Raw genomic sequence first — 22,422 nt, forward strand, 5'->3', positions numbered from 1 at the left:
TGGACAGAACTTGAGGCAACCAAACTCTGGCATTTCCAGCTTGTGCTGCAGAACACCTCTAGTTACTCCTGGTTAATGCTGTTTTCTGCCTTTTAACTTGAAGAAATTGTGTTATGTGGGTTCTCTTGATTCATTTTTCTGCAGTGGATGCTCATAGTAAAGGCAATCTTTCTGCATTTCGTAGGAACAAAAGCATGAAAATAACTGTTTGCAGAGTGATGTAGCAACTGCTGAACAAGTAGCACACAATGACCGTGAAAGAGCCCAGCGCATTATTAAGGACCTTGGCCAGATCCAGCAGGACTATACGGATCTCCAAACCCAGGTATACCTGAGTAGCCAAATACAGGTGGGTTTGAGGGAACCTTGTCTTCCAGACAAGCTCATATTGTATTGGTTTTGAATCTTCTCCTGTCTGCTGTATCACAATTAGAAATAGACCTACTTAAAACTGCCATGCGATTTTCCCAAATCTGGGAGAAGTTAAGCTTTGTTAACAATCAGTAGGATCAGGCAGCTCAGTAATCCCAGTTTAAAAATGAACAAACCAACTCCAGCCAGTCAGTCATGTGTGGAGTTCTCAGCATAGGGCTGCCAAGCTCTACAGCAGTATTTCATTCTTCAGGTCTTGAAGGCCATGGCAGAGTGGCACAGCTGCCTGGTTACCTTCCCATCACGTGGTGGGGAATTGCAGGCACCATTTAGGCCAGTGCAAATGGATCAACCCCTCTCACCCACTAAAACAATGCCTGAAAAAGAGACTGTGTTCTTTGGAGGTGGGCTGAGGGTGGAGCAGACTAGTCTTAGCTATTTGTTAAGAGTAATTGGATTTGGATGCTCCCAAGATATATAGCAAACGCACCATAACATCTGCTGGCTGCTCCATTTAGGCAATGCTTCAGTCAAGAATTAGGACTTTGGCTCCTGTTTATGATAAGGTTTGGTAATAGGCACTTGCATAAATTATGACTCTAGTTATGTCAACTGACTAAGTGTTATCAACCTTCAAAGCTACTCAATAGGCATTTAATAACTTGTTCGTGCCAACCTGATCCAGCACTTTCTTCTTTTGTAGTCACTGTAAAAGGTGATTCCAGGTTGTCTGACTCCTCCTAGTCCTTTCGTAAACCCTTTATAAATTGTTTCTAAGTCTTAAAAATTGGGTCCTTCAGAGAAGAATGTTGTTAGCAACTAGGAAGCGTTCAAGGAAGACTATGCGAGATCAGAGTATGAACAGGTTTAAGTTAAGTTGTGTCCTGGTAACTTTTTAGTTGCCTCTGTTACCATCTGAGGGGCTTCACAGGCAAAGTTAATGTCAGAGTTAGGGCTGCATCTGTTGAGAGGGTTTGTGATTTCTGGTTGCAATAGTCAAAACGTAAGCATTTCAGAAATAAGCCTTGTTCAGTTATACAGGAACATTCCTCTGGACTGATGATGCATTTGTAACCTGATGGCAAAGTGGTGACGCTGTTCTGTGATGTAGGTTAAAACTCAAGAAGACCTGGAAAAGAGACAAAGGGAAATAGAGAATGCAGCGATGTTGCTTAAGCTGGAGGTTGAAGATGAAATCAGGATGGGGTTTAAATCTTCAAGCCCATCTTCTCCAGAGCCGTTGGAAGATTTGGAAGCATCTTCTGAAGTAAAGGGAAATCTGCAGTGTGAGTTGGATAGCTTAGAGGAGACTGGTCCATTTCCTGCTGATGCCACAAGACTCCTCTCATTGGAAGAAAAGTTGAATTTTTCTAAAGTCTTCTTAATGGTAAAATGCTTTCAAAAAGTACTTGCTACTCATGCTGCAGCAGAGCATATCAGTATGGGTACCTGTAACGCTCAGTTGCTACATGTGCTTTTGTTTCCAAAAGGATGAACAGTGGCGTGGGGAGGCTCTCCGAGAAAAACTGCAGCATCATGAAGATCGGCTGAAGGTGGCGTGTCTCTTCCCAGTCACACTAACGCGTCCATTGGGTCCCTTCTAAAAATCATCTAAACAGCCCAGGGGGATTCTCCTCCAGCTCTGGCCCTTCCACTCTGTACATAATGACTAGCTACAGCATGTCTTTGCGTGGGAACAGTAAAAGAAAGACTAACAACTGCATGCTATATCAAGATGAATTATTATAATTAACAGTTAATTGAATTTTTGAGTATTCCAACAAGATTCCCTCATTTACATCATATTATGGTGTATTAGCAACATAACAAATTACAGTTCAGGAGTGCCTGTGATCATTTTAAGTACAGGTGTCGGCCAAGTTTACTTAGAACATACCTGTTGCTCTCTCTCCAAGCAGCTCATGATAAAGGCCATAGAAATGCAGCTTATTTCTGACTTGGGAGGAGGTGAGCTATTTAAAAATAATTCACAAACCCATTGCCATCTGCTTGTGGTTTGAGACTCTTAACAGCATGTCCCTTATGGCTTGACTTTAAGGTCATCAGACTTTTTAAATACAGTCTTGAAAATTACACTAGCTGCATATAAATAGAACCAACGCTTTATTTAGGCTCAGCTCCGGCAGTGCATGTCCAAGCAAGTAGAAGTATTAATCAGAGGAAAACGGCAAACAGAAGGCACTCTTCACAGCCTGAAGCGACAGGTGGACGCACTGGATGACCTAGTCAGCAGCACTTCTTCAGATTCTCTGTTTCTAGCCCAAAGCTCAAGTCTAGTATCTCTTCACAGCGCTCTGAATTTATCAAAAACACAGGTAATACTCTGCTGTGTACAGGAATTCTTGGTTCTTTTTTTTTAATAATTTTTAGCTCACGGGTAGTCTACTGCAGCCATGTGCTCACCTTCTTAGAGGAATGGCAGGGGTTTTCTGAAGGTGTGATCGTACCGTACACTTGGTTACTCTGGGAGTAGCTAACTTGTTTGGTATGTTTTCCTCAAAGAGTTTGGGGTTTTGGTTTTTTTTTAAGCTTTGTATTTTATTCTTTAAAATCCATATTTTCCTTTGTTTTTTAAAGACTAATGTGTGTCTGCTAATTGAAGACACTAATTTTTTTTACTCGGACTTACTTTTACTGCCTTTTCTAGGCCACTCTGACAAGACTTGCCCAGGTCCCCAGCAGGCCGGCAGGTCTCGCAGTGGTGTCGCAGACACTGCGTTCCTGCTCGAGAGGAATTTCTCGGTAAAGCCCAGCGGTGAGATGTGACTTCAGCCCAGCTGGAACTTCACTGAGTCGTGAGCGTCTTGAAGGTTGAGGCTTGCGGGTTGTAGGTGGTGGTAGCCCAGGGGCAGGTGTGGGTTCTCAGGCCTTTCCAGTGAAAGCATTCCTGTGGTTGGTATCCTGGCGCTTGATGCTGTTCTGGCTCTTGGATGTGTATTTTTAAACAAATTGTGGGTGAGAGCTGCTTGTAAACTCTCATCCGACATGAGAAATTACTACTGTGTTGACCAACTTAAACATTAAGCTACTGCTACCCTTCATCTTTCAGTAATGCTTTTCTGGTTTTAATTAAATATATGGCCTAGCATCTAGATTTCGGTTACAGCTCGTTACAATACTGGCGTGGTACTTGAGCGTTCTTCTGTAATGATTCATATTAAAAATACATTATTTCAAGAGCTGCCCTACAGTAGCAGAAAAGCTTCAAGCCGGTCTGCAGCTGCCAACCAGCAGGCGTTAGCAGCCTCCCCTCAGCTGTAAGAGCTGCCTGTGCTGTGCAACAGCCAGAACAGGCCAGGCCACAGCCATGGCCCTCAGCGCGGGGCAGAGCTGCTCACATCCGCTCCCCTCCAGGCACATGGCTCTGCTGTCCGCCATCACCTTCGAAGACTTCTACCTCAGTTTTGCAAGCCTTTTCTAAAAAGGCATTTGCCACCACTAACAAACAGCTGGCTGCAGGGCCTGCTCAGTACTGTGAAGTTTTTTGTACGATTGAATAACTGAGCTTTATGTGTATATAAGTTGTTTGTTTTTAAATGATTTAAAATGGGGCTTTAAATGTGCCCCAAACACCCCCTTTTATTTAAGTGCATTTGTCACTTTCTGCTTGAAAACTTGTCACAAGGACAGTTGTTCATTTACCTGTTGTCAAACGCATGGATGTTTTAAATACAATTATTTTTGAGTACTTCCTTAAAATAAACTTCAGTGATTGATGCTTGCTTTTATCTGTAGTTTTTTGGGTTTGTTTGTTGGGGGGTTTTTTTAAAGTTGTTCTCAAGGATATGCAGCCCTGGATTAGGACAGCAGTACCATGCTCTGACCTCTGTGGCTCCCATTTGCAGGAAGTGAAGCTCTTCCAATACTGGTATTTATGCAGTTGTAACATTTCCTGGCTACTGCTGGTAAGCATTCAGCTTAACTGCATTGCTTTTCTGAAGCAAGTGGCTATGGTTAATGGGCTCATTAAACAAAGTTCCAAGCAAGCTGCCCTTAATTAGTAGTGGAAAAACCACTGTGTAAAGCCTTTAGGCAGGAGGAGTAAGGCACAGTGAAGCACAGGAGATGTTACTGCACACAACTCCACATCCTAAAGAACATGCCATCACCCACCAGGAAACCTGCACTAAGTGACCCTTTCCCAGCCCTCTTGCCCCTTTCCATCCCCACACGCTTTGAAATTGGTCTCAGTCTTGCCCTCTCTCATCCACAGGATTAATATAAACCTTTTCTGTGCAGCAAGTGTCACATAGCAACTGTGTCACATTTCACTGGGAATAAACACTGGAGTCAGCCCTGGCCTGTTAAGAGCTTAAGGAACAGGTCTGGGCTCTGGAAGAACCCAGCAGCCTCCTCTTGGGAGCAGCCTGTGCCTTTTTACCACTTAAGGCCCATCATAAAGATTAAACACAAGCAGTTAAAGCACAAACACCATCACTATAATGAATTCTTGCATGATCTTGGGTAGCGCTTGCATTCCTCTTCCCCCAGTTCAGTGAGGTGCTCTTCTCAAGGGCCAGACTGCAGAAGTGCCTGTGGCAGCCTTTGCAGGCCAGCTGCTGGGGCAGATGGAAAATCGCCCCCAAGGTGCAGAGCAAGAACAGCAGCAGTCCCTGTTGCAGAGCTCCAAGGAACAATCACCCTCAGCCATCACACTGTAAGCAGAACACCACCACACACCACTGTAGTTTATCTAGATACAGGTACTTTATTTACAAATATTTAGATTAATAGCATCGTTACATCAAATGAGGAGTACAGCAGTCTGAACAAATCCTTTCTGTGACAGAAACAATAAGACCTACTGTATCTTACTCTGGGAGTACAGGTATTGCACCTCAACAAGCTGTAGTCATTAGAACATTTACTTCACATCAGCAGCAGGTCATGGTCCCTGGGCAAACCCTTTGTGGTGCAACCTCAGTTTAAGCAGGATGCATTAGCTGTAGATCTTGAACATACCCATCTACTTAAGAATATTAGTTAAAAAAAGGACTAACCAGACAAAACAAAGGGACAGCGCACAAGTTACCCAAATCCTATTGTCTGCACATTCCAGTTTTGGCTTTTATTTAACATTGACTGTACAATACTCTGGTACCACTGTTTACTTACATTGTATAGTTTTAGTGTCTAGAGAGGGATTTTAAGACTACTTTGTATTTTAAACACTGGAGTAAGACTAAAGATGACATTTGACCATGGTTAAGCACTCACCCCCTTCCATTTTTAAACCATATGTGATGTTTTCCACGCAAAGCTTCCCATGAAATACAGCAGTACTGCATGTAGCACCACACACTGCAGTCTGACACCACAGCACACCCCACCTGTAGTTCAGTAACAGCCACATGTGTGCCATCACCCCTCGAAAACCCCCCTCCATACAAGCATTACAGGTTGCATCACCCCATGAAGGACGTACTCGAAGGCTTGATGAAAAAGGCCAAGTCTCACAAGAAACCCTCACAGGGGACTGTTAAAAAAATACAACAGTAGTTAAAAATCCCTAGAGAGCACACGCGTTGTTCCGACTGTCCAGTTCAGCCTCTGACCATTCAAAAAGTTAAAGGTATAAAAGCGTAAGATGTGCAAGAGAACCAGCCTTTGTATACAATGCAAGGCAGGTGATGAAGCCCAATAATGCAAAATGCTTACCGAAGAGAAAAGCAGGTTAGCACACTGCTGATTGCACAGAACAGGATTAATAAAATGGCATAGGTATACCACAGTGCAAAGATGAAAGACAGATTCCACTAGTGTTAGTTTCTGCATCGGGATTAGAGTTCCCCCAGCACAATGTCCACTGTTGACACCAAGGAGTTAAGTCTATGTTAGTGAACTGCAGTCACATCGATTTCTGTACTAAGGGGGCAACGTGGTCACATATAGGTCATACTGTACAAACTGGTATTTTCTTATATACTGTTCTAATGCCAGTAATCATTTTCTTCATTAAAATCATATACACAGGATGTATTTAACTGTTAGCTCAGTTCCTTCAAATTTTATACATATTTACGTTCTGTTAACAAATGTAAAGGATAAAAGTGGCAAAAAAATGACGTAAAGCTATGAGCACAAGAATGAATGGATTGTTTCCCTGTGCAAGTTGTACACTCGCTCCTGCGCCAGCCCACCCCGACCCCCAACACACACACCACAGGGAATTCTTTCAACAAAAGCACATTGTTACAGAGCCCCTTGCTACCATCGGAAATCATTTCACAGCAAAAACTTATCCTTTACTATGGACAGCTCTAAACAGTTAAGAGGTGGGGAAGAAAGGCCAAATAACCATAAAATTAAACCATACAAGACAAAGCCCTGCGAAAGTGTAAAATCATGAGTCCAGCATCAGTGCTCAGTTTAAATTATGTATCGGTGACACTATCACAAGGACAATCAAGGAAAAAAAAACTTCTAGATTTACCATGCAGGAGAGGTTTTATTACTCTACTTGCCTTTGATAACCTGATTACATCTAAAGTTGTTTAGCAGTTTAGTACTGTGTTAAACTTGTCTCAGAGTTTTAATTAAACCCAGTAAGATGTACAGAAGACAGGGAAGCAGTCAAAAGCACTGCTTCCAACAGACAGAGGTGAAAGGTCAGAAATGGAGCCATGAAACAGAGGTCACTAGCAGCCACAGCCTTCTCTCTGGGGCTGGGGTTCACTGGTTAGTCGCCCCCCCTGTGGAGCTGACGGTTTGTGCTGTACGCCTGATTCTGCAGCATTCAGATCCAGGCTTCCGTCTTGGATATTCTGGTAGATTTTCTTGGCAGCCTCCAGGAACGCATCCTCAACGTTCTCTCCACTACAAAGAGAGCAGCAGGAGTTACTCAGGCTACGCTTCAGCAAAGCAATGCAGATTATGGGGGCAGCTGGCTAGACACCCTTTCTGGGATTTGACAGGTCACCAAGTAGCAGTCCTCTGTCCTCTTACATGCGAGAAGAGCTTCCAGTACTTAAAGCAGACTACCATGAAATTTGATAACCTGTCCTTGGGACAGCCTTTCATAGCACAACTCACTCCCTAGCCATTAAACCTATTAGGACTAGCCAGGAATAAGAAACACATGCCAAAACACCGAGTAGCAGAAATAAGCTAAGGTGCTGAGCCACATGCACAGAGCAGTTCTGGCAGAGGCTTACAGATAGGGGAGCCACTATTAATCAAAGCCTTTCTGTTAAAAGGTTCCATTACAACAGCTGCCAGTTGGAACCACATTTACTCATGTCACTGAGGCTCTGATCCCTTGTGTTCGGACAGGCTCCCCAGCCAACTGCAAGTACAGTGTGGCAATTCCTCTCAGCGACTGAAGGGACTGGCTGTGGACTACAGAACTTGCTTACAGCTCCAGACAGCCAAGGGAAAGAACGTCTAGCTGGGAACCACTCTTACCCACGCGTACACATTCTACGCTCAAATAATGTCTTAAAACCAAATCAGTTCATTTGAATTCAACAAGTGTTTGCCCAAAATGTAGCAAGTGTTCTAATTTCCACATTACCTTCAAGTCAAAGCTGACATGATTGAAACTGCTATACGTACCTTTCCCTCTAAGAGAACTCAATGTTTTGGGTTTTATTTTTCCACCTGTAAAACCCTACTATACCTGAACTCTATGGCTGTACTTAGTCATAACCAATATATTCCTCTTAAACAGATCACATCTGAATCTTTACTCTAGACAAAAGTAACTTACGTTTTTGCACTTGCTTCAAGGAACAATAAACCTGTCCAGAAACAGAGGTTTAACAGTCAATACATAATATACTTCAAACAGCCCTAGGTCAGTCACATTATATGCAAGACACTATTTTAGTACTAAACAGTATTTTATGACTAAGTTAGGGCATCAACACACAAGCTGACTTCTAGAACTAAGCACAGTTAAGAGTTAAGCCAGACTGAGGAACAGTAGAAGCTTGTACATATAGTTACATTACTTTGGAAGTGCAAGCTTGCAGCTATGAGTGCTGAGGATTCACTTTAACATTGCTACCTTGTAGAAAATATAACAGCTCAAGAGAAAAAAAACACACCGTTTTCTTCAGCAAATTGTTTGGCTTCTTCATATGTAACATCCCTCTGTGCTTCCAGATCTGCTTTATTTCCTATGAGGATTATCACCTAGTTCAGAAGAGAGAAAATTAGTCTGGGAAAAAGCTTACTAGCTTTTTCACTACCACCCTCATTATTAGTAAGGCAAAAACCCAAAAGGAAATATGCAGAAAAGCTTAACTGCAAAAGCCACCCATCTTCAGGAAAACACTGCTCTAGCAGTGCCCCCTCTGTGAAGTCAGGAACAGCATCTCCAGTGGTCACTTTCAAATGCTTTGGCTGTTCTCATGAGATGAGGTCCTAAAAAGCAGCAGTCCTACTCCTTATTCATAAGAGTAGTACTCTGAACCACTTCTTGTATTTGTTTAAATAATCTGCTAATCCAGACCATCTTTGAAAGTTTTTTTTCCATCACAGCAGAGTCTTCCCATGAGCTTGGTGCTAAAGTGTATTAGGGGCATTCAGAAAAAGACTGAGGGACAACAGTTTTGTGGTATGGTGAAAGAGACACAGAAGAACCTTCTTCCCCACCCCTCCAGAAGACCCGGTCAGCTTTTGCTGAAGATCCAATTTATATTTCAATCTAAGATGAGATAGCATTCACCTCATTACTACCACAAAGTAGTACTAATAAAAGTTAAGGTTTGTCCAGAGTTAATCATAATTTTGTCTCCAACTCCTGAAAACAGGCCCCTGAAAGGCAACTAGCACAACAAGACTTCTAGAAGAAACCACTGCTTTCCTGTACAGGAGCCTACACTTTTGCTCCAGTTCCAATAAGGGAAGAGAGTCACTGGTATACTGTAAAACAGGGACATAAGGACAACTCAGAGCTAAGTAGTTGAGAAAACACAGGCAGCTTATTTAAGAGGACATCACTATCACTGCAGATGCTTTGGCCTAAGCCTTCCACCTCTTGCTTAGAGATGAGCAATCTTGCTTTCAAGCTAAATGAAGTCCAACTTACAGTATTTGGATTGGTGAGGTTCCTTGCATCTGTCAGCCAGCTGCTTAAGTGATTATATGTACTTCTTCTGCAAAGAATCAAGGAAGTACAGTTTTAGCTACAGTATTTTTTAAAATACTTAAGTGCCAACAGCATAGTCAGCATCCATTAAAACACACTGACATCTGTCATCCCTATTCTTGTCCCCAACCTCAAGATAAAGCAGCATCATCTTGTTTGGACTCAGACCAAGATTTTCAAGAAGTCAACTTTAAACCCCCAGAGCAACTCTTACAACACAGGTGGAAAGACACACTTCTAGTATGTGGCAGTTTTACTGTCTTCACAAGGACATCATCTATATTGTTTTGTGTAGAACACATTAAAGGATTTCCTGTCAAATACTCTTACAGAACACTCTACAGTAGAACAGCACTTCAGTAACAAACAGTGCATAAGATTATGTTTTACTCAAGATCTAAGTAAACAGGAAATATACCTATATATGCAGAAAAAAAAAGAGGTGCTTGAAGAATGTCAAGAACAGCCCCAGAAGAAGATGGGAGACATGTGAAAGCAAAAGTATTTCATGTTGCACACCTGATTCATTATTCTGTTAGCAGCACCTTTAATTTTCACCTATAAAAGGAAGACAGGATAGCTTCCACACAGTCTTCGTTTTGTTGGAGGACTAGCCCGTGAAGAGGCCCAGAAGTCAGACTCCTACAATGCTCTCATCTATACAGTCCATTAAGCATGTTTACATAGCCCACTGCAACAGAGGTTCTCTGTCCTGTGCCTACTCTAGGAATATTCCTGCCAGGTAAGCAGCAGTATCCATTTCCTCCCAGGAAGGGAAAAATCCATGTACTGAAGAGCAGATTTTAAGGACAAAACCAGTTCTTTAATCAACTTCAACACAGGCAGTCAAGGCCTGAAATGACAAGATCCTCAGGCCTGTCAGCAGTGAAATTTTCCAAGAAAAGCAGCTCACAATTTCCTATGTTTCATTTTCAGCTCTTTAAATACTTAAAGTATTTAGATAAAGAAGTGTGGTAAGCTTCACACAACAGGATACAAATCCATCCAGAGTCCTTTAAATCTAAGTCAAGGGGACAGACAAGACAGTACATATAAGGCCATGATATCCAAACACCTTGTCAAGCACACATAGAGCTACGATGCAAGATGCACCAGTCAACAGCACCTTACCTGGTAATGTCGTAGACCATAAGAGCTCCTGCTGCTCCTCTGTAGTAGCTTCGTGTGACAGCCCTGAATCTCTCTTGTCCTGCTGTATCCCAAATCTGTAGTTTAATTTTTTGGCCACTAACTTCAATTATTCTTGTGCCAAATTCAACACCAATTGTGTGGGGACAGTCTGCCATAACTGTCATGAAAAATAAGAGCAAAGATCAGATCTTTCTAGTACAAGGTCTCCTTGCTACAAAGATATTACTATCACCAGTTTTCAGTTATCTTTATTAAATTTTCAGTCTCTAAGAAAGCATTTTTACACCTACAGCACCCAAACTGTATCACTTAACCAGAAATAAAATGAAGTATGCCCTACACTGCTGTTAGTTTTAAAAACAGTTATAAAATTCCTTGCCTCCTCTGATGCATGTACACTGATGCTGTTTGGCCATACATATCAGAAGGTATCAAGTCAGCTGATTCTCAGTCTATCCTTGCAGAAATGGTTAACTATTTTAATGCAGTAGGAAAAGATAACTTTTAGGGAATTACCAAGATACAGTTAGTAGTCTCTAACACAGCTTCAAAAACAAATATCCCAAGTTGTTTCAGACAGGGTAATAGCGTGACTGTCCACAGGAAAAGCACCAGTTTCATAAGTAGCTACCAACACAGCAAATCAAAACCAAAAAAGCATCTTTCTAGTTATAATAAACTCATCTTAATAAGCTCATCTTTATAAAGATCAAGAAAATGCAGAAAGGATGAGTACCTATTCAAGCTATCTACAGTTAGTGACAGTCTTGTAATAGAGGTGATTGACATGTTTGGTTGGTTGTACTGCTTCCACTTAACAAGACACACCCTCATCAAGAATTTGACCATATGCAAAGTAGCAATTAATGAATTGGCTGATACTGGATTTTAATTAAAAGCAATAGTTAACAAAATCCTATTTCTACTGGAAAACAGAAATATTTTAAACCGTAGCTCCCACCCACTTATTGCCACATCTTGAGTAGCACACAGTAAAGACTAACTTTGTACTAATAAATACCTACAGACTTAGCCATTGAGTGTGAGCTACATGGAAAACCACAGAGCTAATAGCCACTGCAAACTCCAATGCAACACATTATTAAGAAGAATTGAAGCCAATTCTTAATTAGTCATGATAGCATACATGAAAAAACATTACAGTTGAGACAGAATGCAGTAAGCTTTAAACAACCATCACAGAGGGCAGTCCAAATGTCATGAGTCACAGCAGCTACAGAGAATGACAGTGCTACTTAAGTCTGCAAACAAGGAGTCAAACAAAAAAAGAATCTTTTTCTTTAAGTCCTTAACAGCCCTTAAAAAAACCCTCCAACTGCTCATGTTCAAGCTACACTAATATTGGAAAGCATGCAAATTTCAGATAAGAAACTTCTTTTTCTGTATCAAAATTCCCTGGAAAAGCTGTAAAACCAGACACGGTCTCCCCACTCATCACAGGTAGGACTGACCAAAGCAGCAGTTTTGCCATTAGTACATTAACATTTTGTTTCTACATCTGCAGATGTTGAAACAAGAATCTGACAAAGTACAATACAAACCCATACAGATTAAGAGACACGAGATCAAGCTCATGCATGAGGAAAGCAAAAAGGCAGGAAAGAGGGATGAAGCATACCGGTTAGAATAAATATTGTGAATTGAAATACTCACACTTCTTTTCTGTAAATTGATGAAGCAAACAGGACTTTCCTACACCCATGTCCCCTGTTACAGAAAGAATAGTTAAGGCTGACACCACATTGTTGCAATAAGCACATTTTCTTCATCCCACACAACAAATGGTACAGAGACAGGCAGTCATTCCTTTTTCAGGGCTAGTGGGCACTGTTCTATACCTGGCAACAGTCCTTAACTTTATCAAATTTTGCACTATAGTTCTGGTAACGGGTACAGGGTTGCAAACAAGGATGGAGCAGAAAACTTAAATGAGAAGTTAATCTGTATTACTGATTTTACAACTGTATTTCACAATGTTATGAGAAGTAGACCTGTAAGAAACTGAAATGTAAAATACACCTTTTGAATGTTTGTCCTGCTCCCATCTTACTTGCAATTACTGGTAAGGTCATCAAAAAATACTGGCAACCAATCGGAACACACCAAGAAATTGCTTCACTTCCACTGATCCACTTACACAATGCCAATAGTAAGAAATAGCAAGATGTTGGTTTTAAGAACCAACTTTTCCACAGGCTGAGGCTGTCACAGCAGCCTGATTTACAAGCCATTACAATAAGATTGCAGATCACTTACACCTACACAAGATCATTAAGAATTAAACAATTAACAGCAAGACCAGTTCTTCCAGGATAGTAATAAATGCAATCAAGTCCCTGACTCTTAAACAGCCAAAAGCAGCATTTAAACACAAAAATATAGCCTGACAGAAGTTCATAAGCCTGTCTAAAGCAATGGATTTCAATTAGCACTTGTGTCTTCAACATATTCTAAAATCTTTCAGACTAACAATGCAAAACACTACTGCAAACCTGAATCAACAGAACATCCCAGTTGTGTTGACTCCCACTACAGTTCTTCCCCCATTTCCAAAGGATTTAGCAATTTGTCTAAATATAAACTTGACTTAGGGAGAAAGGGACCACATGCACATGTTTTTAGAATGCCTTTTTTTCTAGTGCTATGCAGAGGGCTAAGTATTATGGCCTTAACAGTGAAGATGTTCAAGAATACTGAAGTATGTATGTCAAGAAGAACAGTTATTTTTAACAGTAACTCAGCAATCAAGTGAACTCAGGCACTAGTACTTGCCCTCACTTCCAGCTCACCTGCCACCAATCACACAGCTCCAATACTGTGGCATAAAGGCATTTGCCCTTATATTGTCAGCTGCTAAAGCTTTAGAGCAAACATGGTGATCTGTGAGGGACTGAGGTTGGACAAGTAACTGCTGAAAGAATCACTACTATACAGCAAGTAGCATGCAACAGAAGTCAACCACAGTACAGCCATAGGGTTTTTGGGTAGGCTGTCATGCATGTACCCATTGACACAAACAGGTATGTGCCCAGTGATACTTACCAATAATGATGTACTTAAAGATGTAGGAATAGTTGTAAGGTGCAGTTGCCATTGTGGCACTAAAACAAAAAACAGAACACATCAGAACTGCCACTTGTTCACCAAATTCAACCCAATTCATCCAATTTAGTTCATATAACCAAACAAAACCCCGTTCCTCTCCCCCCAAGTATCCTTTCATTCACAGTTCAAGTTTGTGTACTTCCCCACAGTCACTGAATGAGTGCCAGAGACATTCAGCAAAACTCCCACATCATTTGCTCTGAGCCCCTGCCAGCAAGGCCTCCAAGTAGAAACATGCTCTGCGTAGCACTGATACTCATTCAATTTTATCCAGAAAGACTTAAAGCTGTTTAAAAGCTCCAGTAGCTTCTTGCTTTACACAGTCACTGGCTGGACCAACACTCACTCACCAAATAGCTGATGCATGAACTGAAAATAAAATCTGACTCCAAAAGAAAAATCTGAAGAGGTTTACCCAAACCAGCAATTTAGAACTATTACTTCACGCTTTTGAGACTTGCAACAGCAAAAAAGGAAACAGTGCAGCTTGCATCAAACAGCCAGGAGTTACTTAAAAGAATGCTGTAGTAGCCTTAACTGGGGTCTAGACTGCTACATGTTCTTGTCAGAAAAGCGGTACAAGCCACAAATCAGATGTTCAGAAGTCAGTTAACATCTCTGTGGCTTTGTCAGCACAGTAGCGTTACAGCAAGCCTTAGCAGTTTCTTTTTTAAGTGATAGTCAAAATTAGGTTGGAGTAAGTACTTCCAATATTCCAGAGTTTTCCTACGCTTTCCTAGACATAGGAGGAATTAGAACACAGCTGAGGCTGTGTAAACCTGCAAGGAGTAATAGCTGACTTACTAATACATCAATTAACCAGGATTTTAAGTCTATACAGCCCAGATACTGCCAGTTAACATAAAGGATGCAAAATGCCTGCTTTTGTCCCAGGTTTTACATTAAACTAGATACAGTGTGATCAGTTAAGCAAGTGGAAAATTTCTACTAGGAATTCACCATTTCCTTTCCTCCTCCTACATGGCAGATAGCCAGCCATTAGAAAAACACTGCTTTAGCAGAGAAAGATTTTCATTCAGTCATGTGTCATTCACATGACAAATGAAACCAGTACTGTAAAGAAATAGGAACACAGACAGGAAAGCTTACAAGTCTGTAACTTTTTCAAAAGCAAAGTACTGTTTCCTCAAACGCAATTAATCTGTAACAGTGAACTGCAGCCCTAAGAAAGGTGACTGACAACAAATCTCATTCACAGTACAGAGCCAACAGCCACTGCTTTGCACAGCAGAGGTTTAAAGCAAACGCTCTTATCTAGACCTTGGAGGGGGAACAACTACAACAGGCAGTTAAGAAGGGTTTACTGTGTGCCAGTCGCTGATCTGCACCTTGCCTTTCCTTCATGCTTGACTCATTATACGGAAACTCTCAAGACCTTCTACCCCAAGCAGTATGCAAAGCATCTACGCTAAGTCCTATATATACATAAACACACTGTTCTCTTAAACCAAGTTTAATCCAAGATAGTAAACAAAATTTTGGACAGTAATTCTTGCATATGTTGGCAAGATAGAATTCCACACCAAGTGTCACACAAGCTCCAAGAACAGTCAGGTCAATTAAGCAAATTTTAGAGGAAACTTCTGCTGTAGTCGAGGGAAATCTCATGCAGACATCTCACACCACCTTTGTCCTCAATCTCTGACAAATAACCACTCAGTGGACAGACCACTTCTTATCGCTGTACTGGGTAAGAATTCACATCCATGACTGAGAATGCACTGCCCTTTACCAAGCAAGCCAGCAACTTTACTGCCTTATTTCCTGGAAGTGGAAGATTCCAGAGTTATAGTATTGGCTTCAATATGTGCACCAATTATTTTCAACACCAGCAAATAAAGACAACTAACTGCTCCATACAGAGTTCAAAGTTAATGTGTCACTGTGGAAACATCCAATACTTCAATTTTCTGAATACATCTTCATGCATTATGTTCTTCCTCCTCTCTAGCACATCCCAATAGCAGTAACATTTGGACGGAGCATCTTCTGATCCAATGCACTTGTTCTTACAGGATACCTAACTTGCTTTCTAAGTGAAGCTAGGAGGACTATGTTGATGGCTCAATTCAGTCTGATAGCAGACAAGGTTAAACTGGAGGATCGTGAGGTATGTAAGTGGAAGTACAAAAAAAAAAGCTTGAAAAGGACAATTTATATGTGCAAGTACTTCAGGAGGATAGTATGAACTGTACTGTTTTCCACAGAAAACAGGTGGGTGCTACAGCCACAATAGAGAAAGAAAGGCAAAGACACAGAGCACTAACACGCATCTAGTTTGAAAGATCTATGGTGCTTTCTGAGGATGGTAGTTTCTAGTAATTTACACTGTTTTTTAAAAAAATTCAGCATCATGAACTCCAAGACAGGGAACCACTCATGTGGCTATGAAATCTGTCCTGCAGAAACCTACATGAGCCCCTCTGCCTTCACAATACTAGTTGGCTAAGGCATGCTAAGTACTCAGAAACACTCAAAGAAGTTTCATATTTCTGAGCATCTGACTTTACAGTTTTGCTGTATATAACAAGTAAGGAGAATGCATCCTACTAGCCAAGCTTGTAAGAAGCATCACTGAAAGGTGAGAAAGACTTTTTTTTTGTTAAAGAATAGACAAACTGGGAACTCTGTGCAGGCTATATCACAAACTGAATTTGAAATGAATCTCTTAACTAGAATCTTTACTACTAAATATACATCTCTGTTTATTTGACAGGCTGTTTTTGTTTGCCAAGATATGTCAATTTTCATTATACTCTTTAAGTAAAGAAGTCTAACTATGCTATTTCAATATAAAAGAAACTGTCACTGCTTTGCAACATATGCATTAAATCAGTTCCCACTTCAAAGTGAGAGTTAGAAAACCAAATTCTGTGCTTCGCAACAAAGTCTGTTAAGAAATGGGTGGGAAGGGAGGACTAACTTAAAGCCATGTCTCATTGCTAAACCTTCACCCTCATTCTTACAGTGACATTAGGCCCCTAAAGGAGATGAGAGAGACCACACACCCCACCGCGTACAGCAAGACCTAGCACACATGTGCTCTCCATAGCTTAAAGAAACAGATTTTTAATAGTAATACCAATAGAGAAATTCACTTGTATGATGAGTCTAGACCTTCTTTCAAGTCCCAGAGAGTTGCTGGAGAAGTCATTGTGTCTGACAGACACATGTACTGAACGCTTGAAGAAACACAGATATTAAAGTTTAAATACAATTTCTGGAGTTAAACTGAAAAATAAAGCAACACTTTGGTATTACATTTATTCCAAGGGTCATGTTACAGAAAAGATTCTGAAATACTCTGAATTATTACTAAAGGTCAGGAATCTTTCCTGGAGAACAGAAGACTTGTTTAAAAAAAAACCACACAAACAAAAACCAAACAAATAAAACTTTTAAACACTCAAATTCCAATAAGGATTAGCAGGAATTCAGATTCTACTCAGATCTTGGAATAAAACTGATATTCCAGGAGGACTCTGTGCTGAAAGGGAAAAATAAATGCAACAAACTAAACACAGAAGCCATGGGGAGAATTCAGCCTTAGAAAGCTGACAATCTCAGCATTTACTACAGATGAAAGAAAGAAGTCTAGACAACAATAGTGCACAACAGGATCCAGTGAATACAAAAATATTAGCTGCATATTAATGCAAGGGGTTAATACATGTTGATAGCATCTCCCATCTGTAGAAACTGTAATTCTACCTCCACTTCACAGCCCTCTGTTCCAGACACATGAATCTTAATAATCCCAATACAGCGGGTTGGGGTTTTCCTCTTGGGAGAGCCAGGGGGCAAGAACTGCAGGACTGAGAAAGTTGCACGCAAGTATACACAACTTACCTTCAGCCGCTGCTGACATTATACAATATGACATCAAAGTTAACCAACCATGAATTTACTGTTAACAGAAAGTAAAAGAAGTTTAGTCTGGAAGCTTGGTCTACCTGCCATCTTTCTTCCAGGAAAGTCTGCCAACTTAGAACAAGTTTTGGCTCCCTTTTCAGAGGTAACACTTCCCCAGAGTTTAGAGCATTTTTTCAGGATGGCAACTAGCCAGAGGATCATGCTTCACTATACACAGATTTCTGTTAGTTTCAAAGCCTGCACAATTAATTTCTGTACTACAGTTAGGACTAGAAATTTTACAGTGAACAGTGTCACCATAATTCATTTTCCATATATCAACTTTTTATTTATTAGAAGTTAAAGATGACCTTAATGGGATACTAGTGACACCTACATTTCCTCATCTAATCAATAACCACTACGCAGGTATTTTGACATGTCACTGAAGCCTTATTTCAAGTATCAGCATACATCTGTACAAACTTAGATAAGGTTGTTCCAGGCGCATTGCCGTAACATTCTTTATCAGAATAACATAACTGTAAATATATCCATAACAGCTTTCGTGAGACCCATGCAGTTCCTTCTAGCTCAACTCAAGGACAGTCAATTTTAATCATTTGCATAAAGAAATTTCATAGCTTTGTGCTCAGCAAGAAGCAGGTACGCTATTAGAAGAGACTAGAACCTGTATGCAGAGGTTTTCTTAGACACTGCAGGTGGTTAATACCATCAGCTGGCCAATCCACAGCTATCAGCTTCAAACTCAGGACTGTCCAATTATTACAGGTTCCCCTTAAAAACATACTACTCTGCAGCCAGAGGACCACTGTTTAGTTAGTCTGCAGCAAGAGGCATTTTGTATTTCATCTGGCCATCCAGGTGTTCTTTCGGTCAATCCTCCAGGTTATGCAACAGGACAGGATCTCACAGTTGAAGTCCAGTTCCCTTCTATAAAAGGTAATGCCATCATATCACCCCTTTCATAAACTGCAACAACTTTCAAAGAGCTGTTAGTTTTTTCATTTGGAAGAAAGTATTAGTTGTGTACAAGGTGAACTGTACACAACCAGTAACAACTATTATTTAGAACAGCTTCTGAATCTCTACACAAAATGACTAAGTAGTTATGCTCTTTCCCAGGGCATATCCTCTTCCTTGCATATTTACTTAGGTGTTAATAGTAAACACTGAGAAGAGATCAAGAAGCAGGGAAGAATGGGGGAGAGGTAGAATTGTTGCAATTAATAATTGCACTATTCCCCTGATGAAGACTTTTGTCAAGCACAAAAAACAACACAGTCTAACTGGTACCTTACTTTAGAAGGCTGCTAGAAATACAGTCTGTAATTGTTTCAATTGTGGTCTTCTGTAAAAATCACACCATACTGGAAGGTAATAACAATTTTGTTATCAATTAATACACCCAAGTGGTGAACTCCCCTAAGTCTGTTGTCCATAGTAATAGACCTCATAGCTTGCTATTAAATTTCATTGTGGTTTTATGACTTCCACACACACCAAGGACATTTAGGTCTTCATCAATATGTAAACATCTTGACCCTCTTGAAGAGGATGGTCCCACAGCCTCCCTGGTGGGTCTGTTTATTTTTGCATGCTTGTCTTTAAAAAGCCCTCTTCTGAGACAGATCCCTGAGGAGTCTCATTAGCAGCCCACTACTTTCACATCTATCTGGCAACATTACTTGTTGCTGGCCAGTTCCTCGCTCATTCTGCAGCTCTTCTAGAGGCATCCTCTCTAGCTTTCCCCATTTGGATTTCATTAAAGTATCTGATTAGCACAAGATAGTAAATTAGGCTGAACTGATCTTTGATCAGACAGCAACCCAGCAAGCTTCTTATGATCTGCTGTTGAAAAAAAATCACTTTGCATTTCCTTATTATTTCCATGTCCAGTTATTCTTTCTCAGAAAACACGAGGCCTGCATGCTACTGAGCTCAGACTAACAAGCTTCAGCTGTGCAGAGCCCGATTTCAAGCTGTTCTTGAAGAAATGTGTTTGCTATGTTCTTTAATCATGTAAAACACCTTAACTCAGCCTGAGGCCTAGTAAGTACTTCTAAAGACTTCACAGGCCTTCACTTGTCTTCCTATATGAGAACTGTGGCTTTATTTATTTTTAAATCAAGGCTATGTATCATACTATTTTCACTTTTTGATTTTCCTCAACTGCTACCCAGCCATATATACACCATGTCACTTGTCCTTTTAATTGTTTCACATCCTGCACCATTAAGTTCCTCCATTTTATTTCCTAAACTTCCTGCATTTATATGCATACACCTCATTTCTTACTAACCACACCCTAGCACCATAGCTAAATTAAATATTGCATACCTGTCCTCATCAGTAAGAGCACTTTCTCCAATGTCCATTCTCTCAGCCATAGTTCTTTATATGTTTGTATACCCTCATTTATCCTATTTTCCTCTTCCTATAAAAGAGTCTAAACCATGGCATATGTCTGCATTCATAGTAGGAGAACCAGGTTCCAGAGATATCAGATAAGTTTAGGAACTGTATATACAGAAACCAGAACAGTTTTGTTGTCAGTATAACAAATCAGAACAACTTACAACTGCCTGGAGTCACCCCCTTGGAAAACATAACAAGTCACAAGCACATTTTAGAACAAAATTAAGTAAGGTCCATCTCCTTTGTTTCAGAAAGATACAGAAAAATGAGAACCAGCCATAAGGAGGTTCCATTAGATGCACAGGAATAAGCAAGTAATTTTAAAAGACCTATTTACATTTTAAACCCTACTACCTCCAGTGTAACAGGTTTGTTTTCAAACTACTGTCCTTCACAGTAACTTTTTTTTTTTTGTTATTCATAAAATGGAAAGTAGGAGCTTCTTCCTTCTACTCAGATTTATGACATTTTCAAATCACTACAGGAAGCTAGCAAACTCCTTTTCAATCCGTATTAAGCTACGTGATATTTCGTTATTAAGTCCCCCAGGGTTGGGATTTTCTTTCCATTCCCGAGTAATGCCCAAGCACAAGAGGCCCTCAATTCAAACCATGATAGAAATCAATCCACAAACCAATACACTCCATATGATAACATCTGGCTACTGGCAAAGTGACTTGGGGTTTGAAGTGATTCAGGATACAGACAACCTGAGTAAGTCTTGTTCACGAAGGGCTACTGTTACCTCTGTGAAAAAAAGTCATACAACAACATAAATCCACTCTGTTTCAGAGGCCTAAAAAGCAAAGTCCACGTCAAGTAACCTCCAGAGCAATAAAGCCGTTGCCAGAGACACGCCAATGCAGACCGACACGTTTTCCTGGTTTTACTGGGAGGATAATTCAGTACAATTTTAATTCAAGACAAAGTTATCCACAGATGTTATAGCAACCTTAAGAGCGTACTGCAAACAGGCAATAGACAGCCAGGTGAAAGAACAGAACTTCACTCTTCTGTTTATCCCGAATAAACATTCACAAAAGAAAACAAAGAACAAGCCTCGAATACTTTTGTCGTTTTCTCGAGAAAGCGGCACTCCCCTCAGCCCTCATGACAAGTTATTCTTCTGGCGAAGTTCATGACAGCACGGTTCAACGTAAGAATCAAAAGCACAGATAACACTGCACATCGGCCACATACGCGGTATACTATATACATAGAGTAAACACCCTACTTGCAACCGCCACAATTGGTAAGGGGCACACATACATACCGCATGTGCACGAGTACTTGACGGTGGCGTGTTACCCAGGGAGTGTGCAGTGCAGAGGAGGAATGGGAGGCGGCGGCGACAAACAGTGCAGCAGCGGCCTAGCTCCTGCCCAGCCGGCCTCACCCTCCTCGGCCCCGGACGGACCAGCGGCCCCCTCCTCTTTCTGCCCGCCGCCGAGCAGCGAGGGCTACCAGACCCGCCGAGGCCGGGGACCAGCCCGCACCGACCCTCCGAGGTGGGCAGCGGCACACTGACTAGGCCAACTAGGCCCCGGCTGCGGACAGCAGCAGGAGGAGGAGGAGGAGGAAGAAGTATCGCCACTCGGTCCCGGTGGCGGCCGGGTGTCTGCCCCGGCCTGCCGGCGAGAGGGCGGCTCGCCCGCCCGAGCGTCGCCCGCCGGCGGCCGGGCACCGGCGCGGGGCCTAGTGCTCTAGGCCCGGCCGGGCGGAGGGGTGGCCCTCCCCGTCTAGCTCCCTACCTGGGCTCGGGAAGCGAGTGGCTGTGCAGCGTGGCTCTGTCGGCGGCAGCCCGGTTTTCCCCCCCCCGCGCCCTGCGGGCACTGGAGCAGCTCTGCTTCAGGCTGGGCAACGGCCGGGCCGGGTCTCCGCCTCTCTCCGGGGCTCCCTCAGGCTCGGCTCCGCTGACTCCACTGCGCCCCCATCACCCCCCTTATCCAAGATGGCGGCGCCCCTCGCACGGGGTTTCCCCTCCCACTCTCGACGGGCGCCGGGCCTGCACAAAGGTGGGCGCGAGAGGCCCCGCCGGAACCAATCGCCGAGGCCGAGCGCCGGAGCCGCCACGCCTCCCCACCGGCAGGGCGGAGCCGAGCCGGGAAGGGCGGGAGGCGGCCGCCGCGCGCCCCGCCGTCGCCCGGCCGCGCGCCGAGGAGGCGGGCGGGAAAGCGGCGGGCGGGGCGGGGCGGGGCGGGCGCGCGCGCCCCCTCTCCCTCCCTGAGGCGGTGCCTCCTCCGCGGGTGCTCGCCCCTGAGGGCGGGCCGTCCGCGGGTGAAGGCGTTAGCGGTGAGGTAAACCTCGGTTTTTTTCCCAGCTTTTTGTGGTGCAAAAGTGAAGTC

The 22,422-nt window shown here is 42.2% G+C and overlaps 2 protein-coding genes across 8 annotated transcripts in view; one reads left to right on the forward strand and one right to left on the reverse strand.

Annotated features, from left to right (window-relative positions):
• CNTRL (centriolin) overlaps positions 1 to 4,116 on the forward strand; it is a 35,819-nt gene extending 31,703 nt beyond the window's left edge. For 5 of the 6 annotated variants that reach the window (XM_075055434.1, XM_075055433.1, XM_075055435.1 and 2 more), the window contains 5 exons: positions 185 to 325; positions 1,484 to 1,759; positions 1,863 to 1,925; positions 2,505 to 2,708; positions 3,041 to 4,116. In XM_075055434.1, coding sequence (XP_074911535.1) covers positions 185 to 325; positions 1,484 to 1,759; positions 1,863 to 1,925; positions 2,505 to 2,708; positions 3,041 to 3,139 — 783 coding nt within the window. In that variant the 3' untranslated portion in view covers positions 3,140 to 4,116. Of the gene's footprint in view, positions 1 to 184; positions 326 to 1,483; positions 1,760 to 1,862; positions 1,926 to 2,504; positions 2,709 to 3,040 lie in introns of those variants that run through there. The other variant, XR_012654110.1, reaches the window with a different exon arrangement.
• A 958-nt stretch (positions 4,117 to 5,074) lies between these two features.
• RAB14 (RAB14, member RAS oncogene family) lies at positions 5,075 to 22,049 on the reverse strand. Of its 2 annotated transcripts, XM_075056053.1 has the most exons (8): positions 21,829 to 22,049; positions 13,703 to 13,761; positions 12,314 to 12,367; positions 10,619 to 10,796; positions 9,428 to 9,494; positions 8,442 to 8,529; positions 8,102 to 8,132; positions 5,075 to 7,209 (listed from the first exon to the last, which is right to left on the reverse strand). In XM_075056053.1, exons 2-8 carry the CDS (start codon positions 13,752 to 13,754, stop codon positions 7,032 to 7,034), a joined length of 648 nt encoding a protein of 215 aa, XP_074912154.1. In that variant the 5' UTR covers positions 13,755 to 13,761; positions 21,829 to 22,049; the 3' UTR covers positions 5,075 to 7,031. The 2 variants fall into 2 exon arrangements, with proteins under 2 accessions (XP_074912154.1, XP_074912155.1); XM_075056054.1 differs by lacking the exons at positions 12,314 to 12,367; positions 13,703 to 13,761.
• Positions 22,050 to 22,422: the final 373 nt, after the last annotated feature.

This window comes from Buteo buteo, chromosome 23 (assembly GCF_964188355.1).
Source record: "Buteo buteo chromosome 23, bButBut1.hap1.1, whole genome shotgun sequence".
Taxonomy (NCBI): domain Eukaryota; kingdom Metazoa; phylum Chordata; class Aves; order Accipitriformes; family Accipitridae; genus Buteo; species Buteo buteo.

Coding starts and splice junctions, on each gene's coding strand:
- RAB14 (XM_075056053.1), bottom strand. CDS start 13,754: ATGGCAACTGCACCTTACAACTATTCCTACATCTTTAAGTACATCATT. Junction 12,368..13,702: donor CTTTAAGTACATCATTATTG/GTAAGTATCACT, acceptor TTTCTGTAACAG/GGGACATGGGTGTAGGAAAG. Junction 9,495..10,618: donor ATGGTCTACGACATTACCAG/GTAAGGTGCTGT, acceptor GATTCTTTGCAG/AAGAAGTACATATAATCACT.